At 37.1% G+C, this 16,396-nt stretch overlaps 1 protein-coding gene and 1 non-coding gene across 5 annotated transcripts in view; both read right to left on the bottom strand.

Annotated features, from left to right (window-relative positions):
* Positions 1-16,396, bottom strand: part of R3HDM1 (R3H domain containing 1) — a 196,589-nt gene that overhangs the window by 44,723 nt on the left and 135,470 nt on the right. For all 4 annotated transcript variants that reach the window (XM_054722824.1, XM_054722821.1, XM_054722822.1 and 1 more), the window contains one exon: positions 13,188-13,311. In XM_054722824.1, the coding sequence (XP_054578799.1) occupies positions 13,188-13,311 (124 nt within the window). The remainder of the gene's footprint in view (positions 1-13,187; positions 13,312-16,396) is intronic.
* MIR128B (microRNA mir-128b) lies at positions 9,197-9,276 on the bottom strand. The gene has a single exon (NR_129075.2). It is a non-coding gene; the product is annotated as a microRNA mir-128b (primary transcript).

Below are 16,396 nucleotides of genomic sequence, written 5' to 3'. Positions count from 1 at the left end.
ATTCTACCTGAAACAAAGAACAAAAGGTCACAAAACTGTACGTAAGACCACTAAAAAATGTAATAGCATAAACAGGGATAACTTAGGACAACAAAAACATAAAGGTATGAAGAGGTAAAGGTATGAATTTGCAAAGGAGGATAGAGATCAGATGCATTCACAAGAAAAAGGACTACTGTAAACATGAAACTTTAGTTTTCATAAAACCTAATGATAACAACACACAAAAAAACTTAAAACTGACACACATACTAGTAGCTTACAAAAAGAGGAAACAGAAAGAAGAGGCAGAGTAGCAGACTGGATCAAAAAACAAAACCCAACAATATGCTGCCTTCAGGAGACACATCTAAGCTGCAAAGACAAAGTAAGACTCAAAGTGAAAGGTGAAAAATGATTCTCCAAGTAAATACCATTCAAGAAAAGCAGGTGTAGCCATACTTACACCCAATAAAACAGATTTCAAGAAAACAAAGGTAACAAGAGACAAAGATGGACATTTTATAATAATGATTACTATATCAAGAAGACATAATACTTAAAAAAATTTTTTTTAAATTGATTTCGGAGAGGAAGGGAGAGCGAGAGAGAGATAAAACATCAATGATAAGAGAGAATCATTGATTGGCTGCCTCCTGCACGCCCCATACTGGTGATCAATCCCGCAATTCAGGCATGTGTCTTGACCGGGAATCAAACCATGACCTCCTGATTTATAGGGTGATGCTCAACCACTGAGCTACGCCGGCCAGGGTGACATAATGCTTCTTAATATATATGCACTCAATCAGGGAGCAGCAAAATAAATAAAGCAACTACTAACAGAATTGAAGGGAAAAACAGACAAAAACACAATCATAGTTAGGACCTTAATACTCCAGTGACAGCTCTAGACAGATCATACAAACAGAAAATCAATAAAGAAGTATTGGCTTTAAATTAAACTCTACACCAAATGGACATAAATGATATTTACAGAGCCTCTCATCCCAGAACAGTGGTCGGCAAACTGTGGCTCGCGAGCCACATGTGGCTCTTTGGCCCCTTGAGTGTGGCTCTTCCACAAAATACCATGGCCTGGGCAAGTTTATTTTGAAGAAGTGGTGTTAGAAGAAGTTTAAGTTTAAAAAATTTGGCTCTCAAAAGAAATTTCAATCGTTGTACTGTTGATATTTGGCTCTGTTGACTAATGAGTTTGCCGACCACCGTCCCAGAACATCAGATTATACATTCTTCTCTAGTGCATGAGGAACATTCTCAAGGATAGACCATATGTTTTGTCACAAAACCAGCCTCAACAAATTTCAGATTAAAATCACACCAAGAATATTCTCTGACCACATGTTTTGAAATTCGAAATCAACTGCAAAAAGGCAGTAAAGAAACCCATAAGGCCCTAACCGGTTTGGCTTAGTGGATAGATAGAGCGTTGGCCTGCGGCCTGAAGGGTCCCAGGTTCGATTCCAGTCAAGGGCATGTACCCCATTAGGGGGTGTGCAGGAGGCAGCTGATTGATGTTTCTAAACTCTCATCGATGTTTCTCTCTATCCCTCTCCCTTCCTCTCTGTAAAAAAAAAAAAATCAATAAAATATATTTTAAAAAAAAAGAAACCCATAAGTATAAACAATATACTACTAAAAAATGACTGGGCCAAAGAAGAAATAAAAGGTGAGATGAAAAAATACAGAGAGACAAACAAGAATGACAATAGACTTATCAAAACTTCTGGGATGCAGCGAAAGCAGTAATAAAAGGGAAGTTTATATTAAGGCCGATCTCAAGAAACATGAGAAATCCCAAGTAAACAACCTAACATTATATCTCAAAGAACTAGAAAAAGAACAAAAACAACCCAAAGTCAGCAGAAGAAAGAATAAAAATTAGAGTAGAATTGAATGAAATAGAGAACAAAATAACTATACAAAAATTTAATGCAATAAAGAGCTGTTTTTTTTTAAAAAAAAAAGACTGATAAAATTGACAAACTCTGGCTAGACTCACTAAAGGAAAAAGAGAAAAGACTCATATAGACAAAAAAACAAAAAACAAACAAACAGAAATGAAAGACCAATTACCACAGATACTACAGATATACAATAGATCATACTAGAATACTATGAAAGACTATATGCCACCAAATTCAATAACCTAAAGAAATGGATAGGTTCCTAGAAATATATGATCTCCCTAGAATGAATCATGAAGAATTGGAAAATCTACATAGAGCCATCAGTACTGAGGAAATTATAAAAGCTATCAAAAATCTCCCCAAAAATAAAAGTCCAGGACTAGATGGCTTCACTGGTAAATTCTACCAAGTAGTCAAAGAAAATTTGATAACTGTTCTTCTCAAACACTTCCAAAATATTAAGAAGAGGTAATATTTCCTAACACGTTTTATGAGGCCAACATAAGCCTGATACCAAAACCTTGCAAGGATAACACAGAAAAAGAAAACTATAGCCCTGGCTGGTGTGGCTCAGTTGTTTGGGCATCATGCTGTGCACCAAAGGACAATGATTTGACTCCTGGTCAGGGCATATGCCTGGGTTATGAGCTTGATCCCCAGTGGGGGGCATGCAGGAGATGAATGTTTCTCTCACATCAATGTTTCTCTTTCTCCCTTTCCCTTCCTCTTTCTTTCAAATCAAAACAACATGGTATTGGCAGAAAAATAGACACACAGATCAATGGAACAGAACTGAGAGCTCAGATATAAAACCACATGTATAGGGACAGATGCTTTTTCGACAAAGGAGCCAGAAACACAATGGAGAAAAAAATGCCTCTTCAATAGGTGAGTAATAGGGATTTTACAAGGCTATAGGAAGGAAGTATTTAAGTAAATTTTCTTAGAATACATTTAGAGTTTAACTTAACCGAGGATGAGAAAAGAACTCAACTGGTCTGAACTCTACAGCACTTTAAGGAAGAAGAATATTTCAAGAAGCTAACAGAATAGAAAACTAAATATTTTAGAACAAACTATCAGTTTCTCATGTCTAATCTGGAATTCAGCCCAAACAAAAATTTAGCCCAAAATTCCTATGTCTTTTTATTTAGAATACTACATAACTTTCATTTCTTTGATACTACATGGCATTTATTATGTTTCAGACACTCTTCTAAGCACTTTCACATGCTAACTCATTTAATGTTCACAAGCTCATGAAACAGGTACAAGTTTATCCCCAGTGTTTAGGTAAAGAAACAAAAGTACGGAGTGGTTCGTAACTTGTCTAAGGTCACCAGCTGGTAAGTGTTGTAGCTAGGATTTTTACACAGCAGTCTGATTTTAAAGTTTACTTTTCTCAGGGACAAATGTTGAAATAGAAAGAATATTCCAGTAAACTGTTCAAATAAGCAGAACACTAAATAACTGGCCACTTTCCATTTTCTGAGCATTTTGGTTAATAAAGACTTTTACTGAAGTTTAACATACCCAAGTCTCAAGATAAATATAATTATAGGAAAACAGAAAATTATTGTCAATAATCAATCAACTAGGAAACTTTTTTTTTCATTTGAATTGAAGATTACTTGTGACGATAAGCATTGTTATCCAAATTAGGAATCAGAGTGAAAGGATGCTGAACAGTCAGTTCATAAAAACAAAAACAAAAACATTTTTATTGATTTTAAAGAGAGGAAAGGAAAGGGATAGAGAAATAGAAAAATTGATGAGAGAGACACGGATGAGAGAGAAACATCAATTGGCTGTGTCCTGCAGGCCCCCTACTGGGGATTGAGTCTGCAACCTGGGCATGTGCCCTGACCAGGAATCGAACCATGACCTCCTGGTTCATCGGTCCATGCTCAACCACTGAGACACACTAGCCAGGTTGAACAGTCAGTTCAGATGGCAGGTATATGAACTTGGGGGCTGAAAAAAGACCAGGTGTCTAAGAGTTTATATGATCAGCCAATAGTGTCCTCTCCCTAGGAGGGACTTTTTCACTTATTTTGCCCACAGTCCTGGGAAAGGGAGGAGGAGGGTCAAATGGTGACTTATTTCAGGTTCCATATCTCTTGGTCTATGCCTCTCAGCCTAATTATTGTCATGTCAATCTCCAATGTTCCTCTTTGGACTTTAGCTTTGATATTTTACCTGAAATGCTGCCTTTGCTCAAAAGGTATATCCTGTTGCCATATTCCACGAGTCGACAGATTTATCTAGTAGAATTTTCGTAAGTTTGCCTTTCTCTCCACAATTTGAGTTGCTCTGCCAAGAAGGCAGACTTCACTATTGTAAAAAAAATTTTTAAATGGTACATAAAATTAATGTACTGTATTTGAGGAGGTAGGATTATGTGTGATTAAAGTAATTTCTTCTTTCCTGTATTTTCTAGTTGTTATGGTATGTTTTACTTTTATAAGGAGAAAATAAATCTGTTTTAAAGGCAACCCCACAAACAAACAAACAAATAAACAAAGATACAACCTCAGCCCTAGCTGGTTTGGCTCAGGGGATAGAGCATCGGCCTGGGGATTGAAGGGTCCCGGGTTCGATTCCAGTCAAGGGCACATGCCGGGTTGTGGCTTGATCCCCAGTAGGGGTGTGTGGGAGGCAGCCAATCAATGATTCTCTCTCATCATTGATGTTTCTATCTCTCTCTCTCCCTCTCCCTTCCTCTCTGAAATCAATAAAAATATATTAAAAAAAATACAACCTCAGATAATCACATTAGTTGACATATTAAATTATACAGTATTTTCTATCTAAGTGCTACTGATATTTGTATGTGGAAAATGAAGATTTGGGTCCTGACATACTTAATATTGGACTGTTAATTTCTGAAGCAATTGGTCAATAGAGTCAGTTACTTCAGAAGTCATTAAAAGGGGAGGATTTTGCCTTCTCATCTACTCTGCCAGAACTAGTTCAGACTGTTTAAGTATGGTTAAAGGTGAAGGAGAGCTTCGGAAACAGTGGCATTAAATCTTTTTGGGGGTTAGAATATGTTCTGTGAAGTGCTCATCCGTTCCTACACCAAACACCTCTGCAATGGACTGAATGTTTATGTCTCCCCCAAATTCCTATGTTGAATAAGGGGGAGACAATTACCAAGGTAACAGTATGAGGAAGTGAGGTCTTCTGGAGGAGATTAGGTCATGAGGGAAGAGCCCTCATGAATTGGATTAGTGCTCTTATAAAAGAGACCACAGAGAGATCCCTTAGCCATGAGAAGACACAGGGAAAAGGCACAGTCTATAAACCAGGAAACAGGTTTTCATGGACATTGAATCTGCTGGTGCCTTAATCTCCGTGATCATGGTATCTTCCCTGCCAGGTAAGAATAGGTGCCTTAATCTTGAAATTCTCAGATTCCAGAACTGTGAGAAAGAAAAGTTTTGTTAATATATATATATATATATATATATATATATATATATGTAAAAGAAGTCAGACTTTACCCAGTGGGGCGATGCCACTTTTAACCTGGACACCTTGTGTACAAGGGGGTATATTTTGTATCATGGGTGAAGTCTTGATGTTTTGTGAAGCAATGGCTCTTTTCTATATACTGAGTAGATTTATAATAATTTTTACATGCAAGGCAGGAAAATGCACCAGGTTTGACCCTCATTGAGCAGGAAGCTGTCAGGACCTGCTCAATGAGGAATCTTTCTAAGGCTGTCACAGTAAAAAAAAAAAAAAAAGCATCATTTAACATTTGATGCTTTGTATAACTGGCATCTCACCCAGGAGGCAAATTCTACCCCCATTAGGACAGGTACCTAAACCGTTTTCCAGCAGTGAAATGAGATGTCTGACTATTCATTCCAATAATTACAACAAACAACAACCCAATAACTTGGTCAAGAAGTATATAATTTTGGAGTATACTTTCTAAAGAGCAAGACATTAAAAGTTGCAATAAGGTTACTGAACTTTTTCAAATGACCTAAGACCATGGGCTCTATACTGCTTAAAGTTACTATAATCAGTAGCAAAACTAGAAATATTCAGTTGGAAAGCACCAAAAACAAATAAAATAGCCACAACACCATTCTACTAATCAAATTAAAGATAAGAACCTTACTATTGTCTTTTTAAGACAAAATCATTAATAAAATAACTTATCAGCCACATAAAAGATCATCTAATTAAGGACATGCCTCACTTTATGCAAACTTCCTTAATAAAATGTACATCTTAAAGAAGTGTTCAAGATGCTCAAATTCCTCCAAACTGGTGTTTAAACATTCAGGCTGCTGAGTATCAGCTGTGACAGTGTCACTCAGAGAAGTGGCACGATGCTTCGGGTTTGTTATGTAACTATTCAGTCACAGGAAAGGGAGGAACAGAGTCCTGACAGTTTCAAAAGTATAGTTTGAAGACTGTCAAGTATGAGAAAAAAAATCCAATGATCTGGAAAAGAGGATAAGGTGGAAGATTAGGAAGAATGAAGTAAGAGTCCGAGAGAATGAAAAGTACCATTACATTTAAAATGTACTACAAGAAGAGTATTCCCAATATTAGGACATTCACCATCCATCTTGGCTACTATATCTAAATTATTCTTTCTTCAATAAAAAGTGTGTTTCAGTATATCAGAATTAAAAAAAAAATCCTTGTCATATATTTGGATTTAATCTAGAAGTTAGAGGAAAACAATATTTTTATAGAAATTTCTGTCAATATTGTGGGAAAACATCTGTTTTATAAAGCAAGCAAGGCCAATTTAAGAGGTACCAACAGAATAAATATCCAAATCTCAATATAGGTGTCATTTAACAATGCATTCTCTTTGTTAAAGGACTATATGTTGCCATATTATCCTATTTCTTCTAGCACTTTCAGAGGAAAGCACAATTGATTCTGCAAGCTCGGAGAACTAGGACAATATAAATTGATGGCTCAGGCATATCCTAGAGGGTTCAAAGAATATTCTATTTTTAACTCTCTTTCACTTCAACAGAGAAGTGAGCAAGGAAATAGCGTGTTCAGCAGAAAAGTACTGCCTACCAGTGATGGGCAACCTTTTGAGCTTGGTGTTTCAAACTTTGTCAAAAAACTGAGCATAACTCGGGTAGTGTGTCCCTTTGAGGGAAAAACATTATTTCGCGACATTTATAGTTTAAATAACATAAATGTTTCATCCTCGGCATGCGGCCGCCTCAGCAGCCGCGCGTCATCAGAAATGGCACTGACACGCGTGTCAGAGGTTCGCCATCACTGGCCTAGGCTGTAACAGGCAGACATAGGTGACCTGAACTAGCATTTGTGTTAAAGGAAAGCATTCTTAATATGGATTAAATATAATTAGAAAGATAAAAAGAATTGAAGAACTACTTAGTCGGAATAGCCATAAACCTAAGGTTTATTAAATTTTATGATGAAATATTTTTGAAACTAAACTTGTATAGCTGAAGCAATGTGAGGGTAGTTTTTTTGAGGAGCCATTTTGCCAACTTTAAATTTATTGGCAAGTAGGTATTTACAGGACAATTTAGAAGAACTGCTTCCAAATAATCAAATCCTCAAGTTTTTGAGGGTTCATGATCTGTCTTATGTCTGTGGTACTATCTTAGTAAGCAGGCAAGTTCAACTAGCCCCTTAGGTGAATTTGGAGGAAGACACACTTGACAGCAAACCTTCACTATTTTTTCTTCTCTATATCACCCTTTGGACTCCTACCTCTGTGCCTGAAGTAAACATAAATACAAACACCAGAAAAAAAAAAAAGAAAAAATTTAATAAAAACAGCCAGAGATTACAGCTCAGAGCTATTTAAATGACAGTCCTATGGAAGAGTCTATACAACTCAAGAAAATCTATGGGTACTTACCAGATACATTTGGCTCCAGATTTCAGTGGCGGCAGGTTAATGGAGAAGGGAAAAGGGAAATATGTGGATTGGTAGGTATTATACAATGTCTGAATCTGTGCTGGTCATACAATACTAAGAAATGCTCACAGAACCAATGGAAAAACAATAGCCAAGGCTACCAAATGTAATAATATAAATACAAAATTTCTATTCCTATTACTCCCCTCAAAAGTTGTCAGTAAAAAAAATGACTTTGTGCCTAGAGTCCCTACATGCCATAGCCAAGTCTTTATTATTAGCACCCCTCCCCTGCTTACCCAGTAGGACCCTTTCTTCCTTGCATGCCTCTTACATTCTAGTTAATTTAAATTTGCATCTTGTAATACTGCCAATATTCTGTGCATCTTAAAGACTGTTTATCCCAAAATGTTCCTTCTACACAAAGCATGTCAAACTCAAAGGCTAACAAGGGCTAAATAAATAAACAAGGCATGTGGCCCGTGGGCCCCGAGTTTGACATGCTTGTTCTACACAGTGCAGTGTAGTGCATCAGGACCCTACTATAGTCTGCAGGTAATAAAACTTAATCAGTTTGGAACCACATGGTTCTGAGTTATGTGAAAAGCTGAGACTGAAGATATAATGCATTTATATTCTTTGAATTTATCAACTGGCTGCAAAACTAAAATGATATTTAGTTTTACAGAGTCATTTTGCTTCCCATATGCATACAATATCACAGTTTAGAAAAAACACACAAATGGAATTATATCCCTGGTCAGAGCCCAAGTAGCTTCAAATGATTTTAGGTATCCTATTTTATGGCATGCTTTAATGCATAATAATCCTAAGAAGTTATAAAGCAATAGGAAAAGAGACATATTTTACTTTTGCTAATGAGTTTGGCATACTTAAAAAATTAAACTTAAAAAAATTTTTTTTATTGATTTCAGAGAGAAAGTAAGAGGGAAAGAGAGATAGAAACATCAATGATGAGAGAGAATCGTTAATTGGCTCCCTCCTGCACCAGGGATTGAGCCCACAACCCAGGAAGTACCCTGACTGGGAATAAAACTGTGACCTCCTGGTTCAGACATCGACACTCAACCACTGAGCCACACCAGCTGGGCAAGACATTAAACTTTTAAGAAAAGCTCCAACCAAAATGAATCTGCCACTCAAATCTGCTTTGGAAAAGAAATTTAAGCAATAGCTTTCACAAATTTTTAAAAGGTAAATTACATTAAGCCAAGGTTGTCATTTAAATTCAAGTCCCTATTGCTGAGTATGATGCATGATTAACTGGTATTACAATTACAGGAAAATATAAGCAAATGTTAATACCTTAATACAGCAATAAAAAAAAAAAAAGAAGAAAAATATAAAAAAAGCAGTGGAAACCTGAGTAAAAAGAAGCCAGGAAGCAGCTGAAAAAGAGACCGGTTCACTGTGAGAAATGTAAACCTCTCAGACAGTGCTACGGCCCCGAATCCAACAGCTCAGGAACAAGGCCAATTATTGCAAAATATTAAACATATATGGTGAAGCTGCAAACTTTTCAAAAGAGTTATAAGAATGAAAGCAGCTAGAAAGAAAACAGCTGGGGCCTCACAAACCTAAAATCTTTGCTATAATCACTACTTGCAGAAAAAGGTTTCTTTATAAGTAGAAAGCAAGCTTCTTAAATGTAGTATACTTTATAGTCTCCAAGCTGTAAATTTTATGATAAAGAGTTAGGATAACAAATCCTTATTCTAACTAGCAAGTAACCAGATCTTTTGAAACTGTTGCTTATATGACTCAGTTCTTCATAGTAAGTCACTTGCAAACCAAGTCTTCGATATTCCTACCTTTCTGAACTAGAAAAGACTCATAAGATAGACACACAGAATCATGGAATTTTAGGGTACACAGAGGCTTCAAAGAAAACATAGTAAAACTCCCTTACTTGGAAAACGAGTAAATTGAAACCAAGAGGCTTTAGGTGATACACCTAAAAGGAGTTAAAAATAAATAAGGGCTGCCAGGATTGACTATTTTGTTTTCTTTCATGTCATATACTACATTGTCCAAAAGCCTTATGTAGCCAGAATTTCTTCTGCTTCTGTTGATTGAGGTTGACTACCTTGTTTTGAATGACCAGAGTAGTTCCACATTCATAACAAAAGATTTGTTTATTCATTTGTAATGTCAGTACTAATTTCAATTCAGTTCCCGAAACAGACTGGTGGTTTACTGACAAGGAGACCAATAACTGCTGTGGTCCTCTGGCACACACAAGGATAAAAGACCAAAGCATTTCATCATTTCTCTCTGTCTCCAAAAGGGAAAATAGAGAAAATCCTATAATTCATTGCCCATACCCTACCTTGTCTAAGAATAGTTGATTCAATTGGGTTTGTTAATTTATGGCAAAAATTTCTTTAAAGTTATATACAAACATTTAAAAATTATTTATTTGTGCCTCAGTGAAGAAAAATTGTTCCAAATCTATCAATGCTTTCATTATTTGGTTGAATAATTAATTCACCCTTTCAGGCAATAAAAGAAAACAAAATGCTTAACTAAATGTTTGAAGAAAAAATGTTAAGATGTGAGTTTTTAATTTTAATCAGTTCGGGATGACAGAATGTAGGGAAATATAAGGAAAAAAAATAAGAAAAAGAAAGTCTGATGCTTACATATAAAAATGTAAATTATTGAGACATAAATTGTTATAAATCTGTGAAAAAAATCAGAAACAAAAAATTGCCTGTCCATTTCCCAATGCATTTTACTTTTCTATTAGGACACCTACAAACATAAATGCATATTTTCTATAAGTTTTGACATAAAAAATAAGCATTAGCTAACTAAAAAAGTCTTTAGATTATAACTTTTAAAAATATTAAAATCCTACAAATTCTATAAAAAGGTTCAATATAATTACTAACACTACTTGGCACTGACACTACCAAACTTTTCTTTCAAGGGAAATTTCTATTGTACTTATTGGCATAACAAAATTTCTTTCCCTTTCAGATAAGGATTTTTTGAGAATTTATTTCTCTTTTCTTCTTCGAAATAAATGAGATTCAACTAACTTAAGCTGTAAATTAAGAGGATACTACATAAAATAACTGGAAGGACCAACTCTAGTTATAAAGTGTTATATTATGACCAAACACAATGTCAAAAACTATTCAGATATACACTGAGTGGCCAGATTATTATGATCTCTGAATGCATAATAATCTGGCCACTCAGTGTGTATATATATAATATATAAGAGGCCCGGTGCATGAATTCGTGCATAGATGGAGTCCGGCCAGCCTGGCCAGGGGGAGGGGACATGGGCGGTTGGCCGACCAGCTTGCCTGTTGGTCGAACTCCTGGTGGAGGGGACAATTTGCATATTAGCCTTTTATTATATAGGATATACACTGAGTGGCCAGATTATTATACATTCAGAGATCATAATAATCTGGCCACTCAGTGTATTCTCTCTGTGCCTATATTATCCAGATGCAATCTAATTTACTTACTGTTTTCTTCCTTCTCACTATAACTAGCATTAGAAAAAAAACCCCACAAATTAAAATATGACTGATGATAAACACATGCTATCTGTCATACACATATTTTGCCTTCAATTAGGAATGTCATTTGCAGTTGTTTTCCATTAAGTGGGAATATTTTTTGCAGGGATGCATTTGTATAAGCTCACTGGTTCCATCTGTGACTAAAAGTTTTAATTTTGTAGGCAATTTGACAAAAATTTAATCATGAAAAAGAAGAAAACTAATTAGCTCACACAAATGCAGAACAAAGGATCTTTGATTGCCTCATTAATAGGGTGTACTAACAAACTATTTATTAGTCACACACAAGGTGCTTGAATAGAGGATGTGAAGGTAAATTCCTTTTTGTATTATCCTGGCATCAGCTATAATCAGTATTATAATTTTCAGAGAAAAAAAAATTAAGACCAAAACAACATGAAAAGTCAGTCACTGAGTTTCTAGGAAAACTTGGAAACTAGTTTCTGTAAGAACAAAACAATAATGTATTAAAGCTAATGAGCAGTTTCACAACCAATGTTTCTATGTATAAAGAACAATTTTTGATGCCTTTAAAAATGATAGCATATATTCGTTTACATTATAAGTGGACTATATTATTAACCTCAGGAACTAAAGAGTCATATTGGATACAGAGGGCAAATTCGAAGTTGGCTAAAAGGACCAATACTTGTACGCAACATCCTTTAGAAGAGTATCTGTCACACACACAGTTCAGGGACAGTAACACACAAAAAGGAAGAACCTACATACGAAGTATAAGACAACTCCTAGGAGCAACAGATTAAGGACTGGAACTTCTGTAGGGATAATAAGTATGAGGCTTGTCTTGTAAAGGAAGTTGGTAAGTCAAAATGATCATTGAAGATTGCACAAGTGATGAGAAGCAAAAACACTTCTCTTCAGATTGTATAGCGAAGGAGTCTTCCTTAAGAAACTGCAGTTCCCCTTAAGAGCTCTAAATAATATCAAGAGCAAAAAACTGCCTAAGGGGAGGTGAGGGATTATGTGGCCTCAGTGAGTCATACTGAAATAATCTGAGAACCTCCAATGAGCCAAGCAGCCAAAAAGGCTCCAAAGAAACCAATAAAAATTCTACTTCAATACCTAGAGTTATTAAAAGCGGAAAAAAACAAAACAAAACAAAAAACCCTTATTCAACATCCAGGACAGAAGTATACATCTAGGTGGGAAGTGTGTAGAGAAATGAGTTCAGTAAAATAAGATAGTTTTATATATTGAGATCAATTGTTTTCATTGAATGCTTAAAAAAAATCTTTTGAGTTTTTATATATATTTGATATGCCTAGTATTAGATTGCATTTGATTTTAAAATACCTTTCACTATACAACCAGCAAACTGAAAAACAAAAGACAAACACAGATATTTAAGACTATCATTTGTTTTAGAAGCATTCCTACTGACACGGAGACATAAAAATTTTTCACTAGGCTAGAGTTCTCAATCAAATTTAGGTTCAGGAGACATTTAAACTTGCCTTGCCTCTTTATTGTTGTTACCATCGGTGGGTTACCAGACTGCAAAGAAGGCTTCAACTACAATGGCAGTGAGCACCAGGAAGCTGTTCACCATACTGCTCGGCCTGGTACAACCTGCTCATCATGGCTCCCTACCCTTTAGCATAAAAACCTAACCATGTGGTATTTGCTACAGGTGCTAAGATGTGCCCACTCTTTTACATCACAGGTTTGAATATTCAGATGTATGTACATATCTGAGACCCTTGATAGACTGAGTGTGGCAGTATCTTAATAGTAAGACTGAAATAAAGCAGGATGAAAAAAAGTAGTACCTGAGCACTAAGAATTAATGACAGAAATACTACTCACCTGTCTGCTGTGCAGTCTGTAGCAGTGGTTGGTTTAGATGTGAATTGAAATGGACAGAAGGGACTGGGCGATACTGAGGTTGACTGGAGTGATAGTGGCCTGGAGCACAATAACAGGCTGGCATCTAGTATAAGTATTGAGAAAAAAACACAAAACAATTTTACTTGCAATCAAATCTTTTTCTGCAATGCGCATCAGAGTATAATTAAGTAATAATTCCTTTCAACACCAATCATCTGAAAACTATTTTTCTTAGCTTTAACTGAAAAAATTTTTAAAAATTTCAAACATACAATATAAATACTTCCACCAATCAGATTTAGTAGATATTAATTTTTTTTGGTCATTTTTGTTTCAGATTCTCCTCTCTTTTACAAAACCAAACACTACTGATATAGTTGAAGGATCACTCAAATATTGTCTGGCTGCACATTCCACAAAAAACCCACTATCCTATAGATACCAATACAATTTTACTTGTCAACTAGAGGCTTGGTGCATGAAATTCATGCACGGGGTGGTGGGGGGTGGGGTGGGGTCCCTCAGCCAGCCTGGCCTGCAACCTCTTACAATCCGGGACCCCTTGGCCGATCCTGCAGGGAACCCTGAGGGATTGGGCCTAAACCGGCAATCGGACATCCCTCTTACAATCCAGAACAGCTGGCTCCTAACCACTTACCTGCCTGCCGGCCTGATCGCCCTTAACCACCTCTGCCTGCCGGACTGATCGCCCCTAACTGCCCCTGCCTTGGCCCCCGCCACCGTGGCTTTGTCCAGAAGGAGGACTAGACGACCAGAAGATGTCCGGTCGACCTGGTCTAATTAGCATATTACCCTTTTATTAGTATAGATTAGAGGCCCGGTGCACAAAATTCATGCACGGGGGTGTGTTTTCCTCAGCCCAGCCTGCACCCTCCCCAATCTAGGACCCGGGTAGGATCGGGCCTAAACGGGCAGTCGGACATCCCTCTCACAATCCAGGACTGCTGGCTCCCAACTGCTCGCCTGCCTGCCTTCCTGATTGCCCCTAACCGCTTCTGCCTGCCAGCCTGATCACCCCCTAACCACTCCCCTGCCAGCCTCTTTGCCCCTAACTGCCCTTCCCATCAGGCCCGGTCACCCCCAACTTCCCTCCTCTGGCGGCCTGGTCACCCCTAACTGCCCTCCCTGCAGACCTGATTGCCCCCAACTGCCCTCCCTTGCAGGCTTGGTCCCTCCCAACTGCCCTCCCCTGCCACCCCCCACCCCCCCCCCTTGTTGTGGCGGCCATCTTGTGTCCAAATGGGGGCAGCCATCTTTGACCACATGGGGGTAGCCATCTGGTGTGTTGGAGTGACGGTCAAGTTGCATATTACTCTTTTATTAGATAGGATTATAACTTAATAAAGGTGGAAAAAATGCCAGTAAGACTAACTTGATTTACTTTTTCTTCCAGAGCTATTTATATCTGCTTTGAATTTCTCTTTAAGTAATCTTATCTAGTTTGGGGTGAAGAATAATCTAGTGATATAGCAGCATGTGATAGATAACATTTTTCAGTTCACGGGTTCTCTCAGGCTCTGCTCTTCTGACTGGGTTACTATTAAAAGACAGAGATCTATGAAAATCTTCAAGAGTGCCCATTTCATTAGGAAACCAGCCAAGCAAAGAATTTCTAGATCAGTTATAAGCCAAGAATCCCCAATATTTACTGTAATATTCTTCTGTCTTTGAAACATTAGACACAATAGAGATGTGATTCCTTAATTTCCTTTGGAGATATCAGCAATAAATAGTATGTCCTGATTTTAAGTCTCATCCATTATTAAACTTTTCAGCATGTATGTATGTATATATATAAATAATGTTTTTTCTTAAATAAAAGACACACTGTTTATAGCAAAAATTATCATTATATTTTTGTTTATAATATATATACTGAGTGGCCAGATTATTATGATCTCTGAACGCATAATAATCTGGCCACTCAGTGTATATTCTATATAATAAAAGGCTAATATGCAAATTGTCCCTTCGACCAGGAGTTCGATCAGCAGGCAGGCCGGCCAACCACCCATGTCCCTTCCCCCTGGCCAGGCTGGCCGGACCCCACCCATGCATGAATTCATACACACACACACACACACACACACACACACACACACACACACTGAGTGGCCAGATTATTATGCGTTCAGAGATCATAATAATTTGGCCACTCAGTGTATACATGTAATATATATAACAACAATGGAGAGAGGGTAAAAAGAATTATATTGCTGCCCCGCTGGTGTGGCTCTGTGGTTGAGCATCGACCTATGAACCAGGAGGTCACGGTTCAATTCCAGTCAGGGCACATGCCCGGGTTATGGGCTCGATCCCCAGCAGGGGACGTGCAGGAGGCAGCTGATCAGTGCTTCTCTCTCATCATTGATGTTCCTCTTTCTAACTCTTCTTTCATTTTTGACACAATACTTGCAGTTTCATTTAAACATCAGGTAGATTGTGATACTGTAAAGGTACATATAGTAGTCCCTAAATATAGTACACAAAAACAAGATTCAGATAGCTATAGATAAGAAATCAACAGAAGAAATACAATGAAACACTAAAAGACAAGGACAGTGTGGCTCAGTGGATTAGAGCAACATCCCTTACAACAAGCATGTTAAACTTGCAGCATTTATTTGGCCTGTGTTAGCCTTTGAGTTTGACATGCTTCTCTTACAACAAAGAGTGGTTGGTGTGTTTGATTCCTGGTCAGGGCACATATCCCAGTTGGGGCATGTACAGGGGGCAAATGATGGTTGTTTTTTCTCTCTCTCCCTGGCTCTCTCTAAAGCCAATAGAAAGCATATCCTCAGGGGGTGAAAAAAATCCCACTAAAAGTGTTCAAATAATACAAAAAGCAGGAAAAGAAGCAGATAGAAATAAAATACAGACAGGACAAATGGAAAACAAATAGCAATATAGGATACCTGCATCTAACCATGTCAATACCTACATAAAAGATAAAAGAACTAGACACTCTAATCAGATTGTGTAAAACATCTAAAACAACAACTATATACTCACTGTATGTAAATGACACTTTAGGTATAAATGTTGCAAATAAGAGGGTGAAAAAAACTCATTTAAATGCGAATCAAGTGGATGCTGAAGTCACTATATTAAAGTCAGATAAAATAGGTTTCAAGACAAAGAATAGTAATAGAAACAGAAAACCATTT

Source organism: Eptesicus fuscus, chromosome 11, assembly GCF_027574615.1.
Source record: "Eptesicus fuscus isolate TK198812 chromosome 11, DD_ASM_mEF_20220401, whole genome shotgun sequence".
Lineage (NCBI taxonomy): Eukaryota > Metazoa > Chordata > Mammalia > Chiroptera > Vespertilionidae > Eptesicus > Eptesicus fuscus.
Note: the sequence above shows the minus strand (reverse complement) of the source record. Positions and strands in the feature narration are given on the sequence as shown.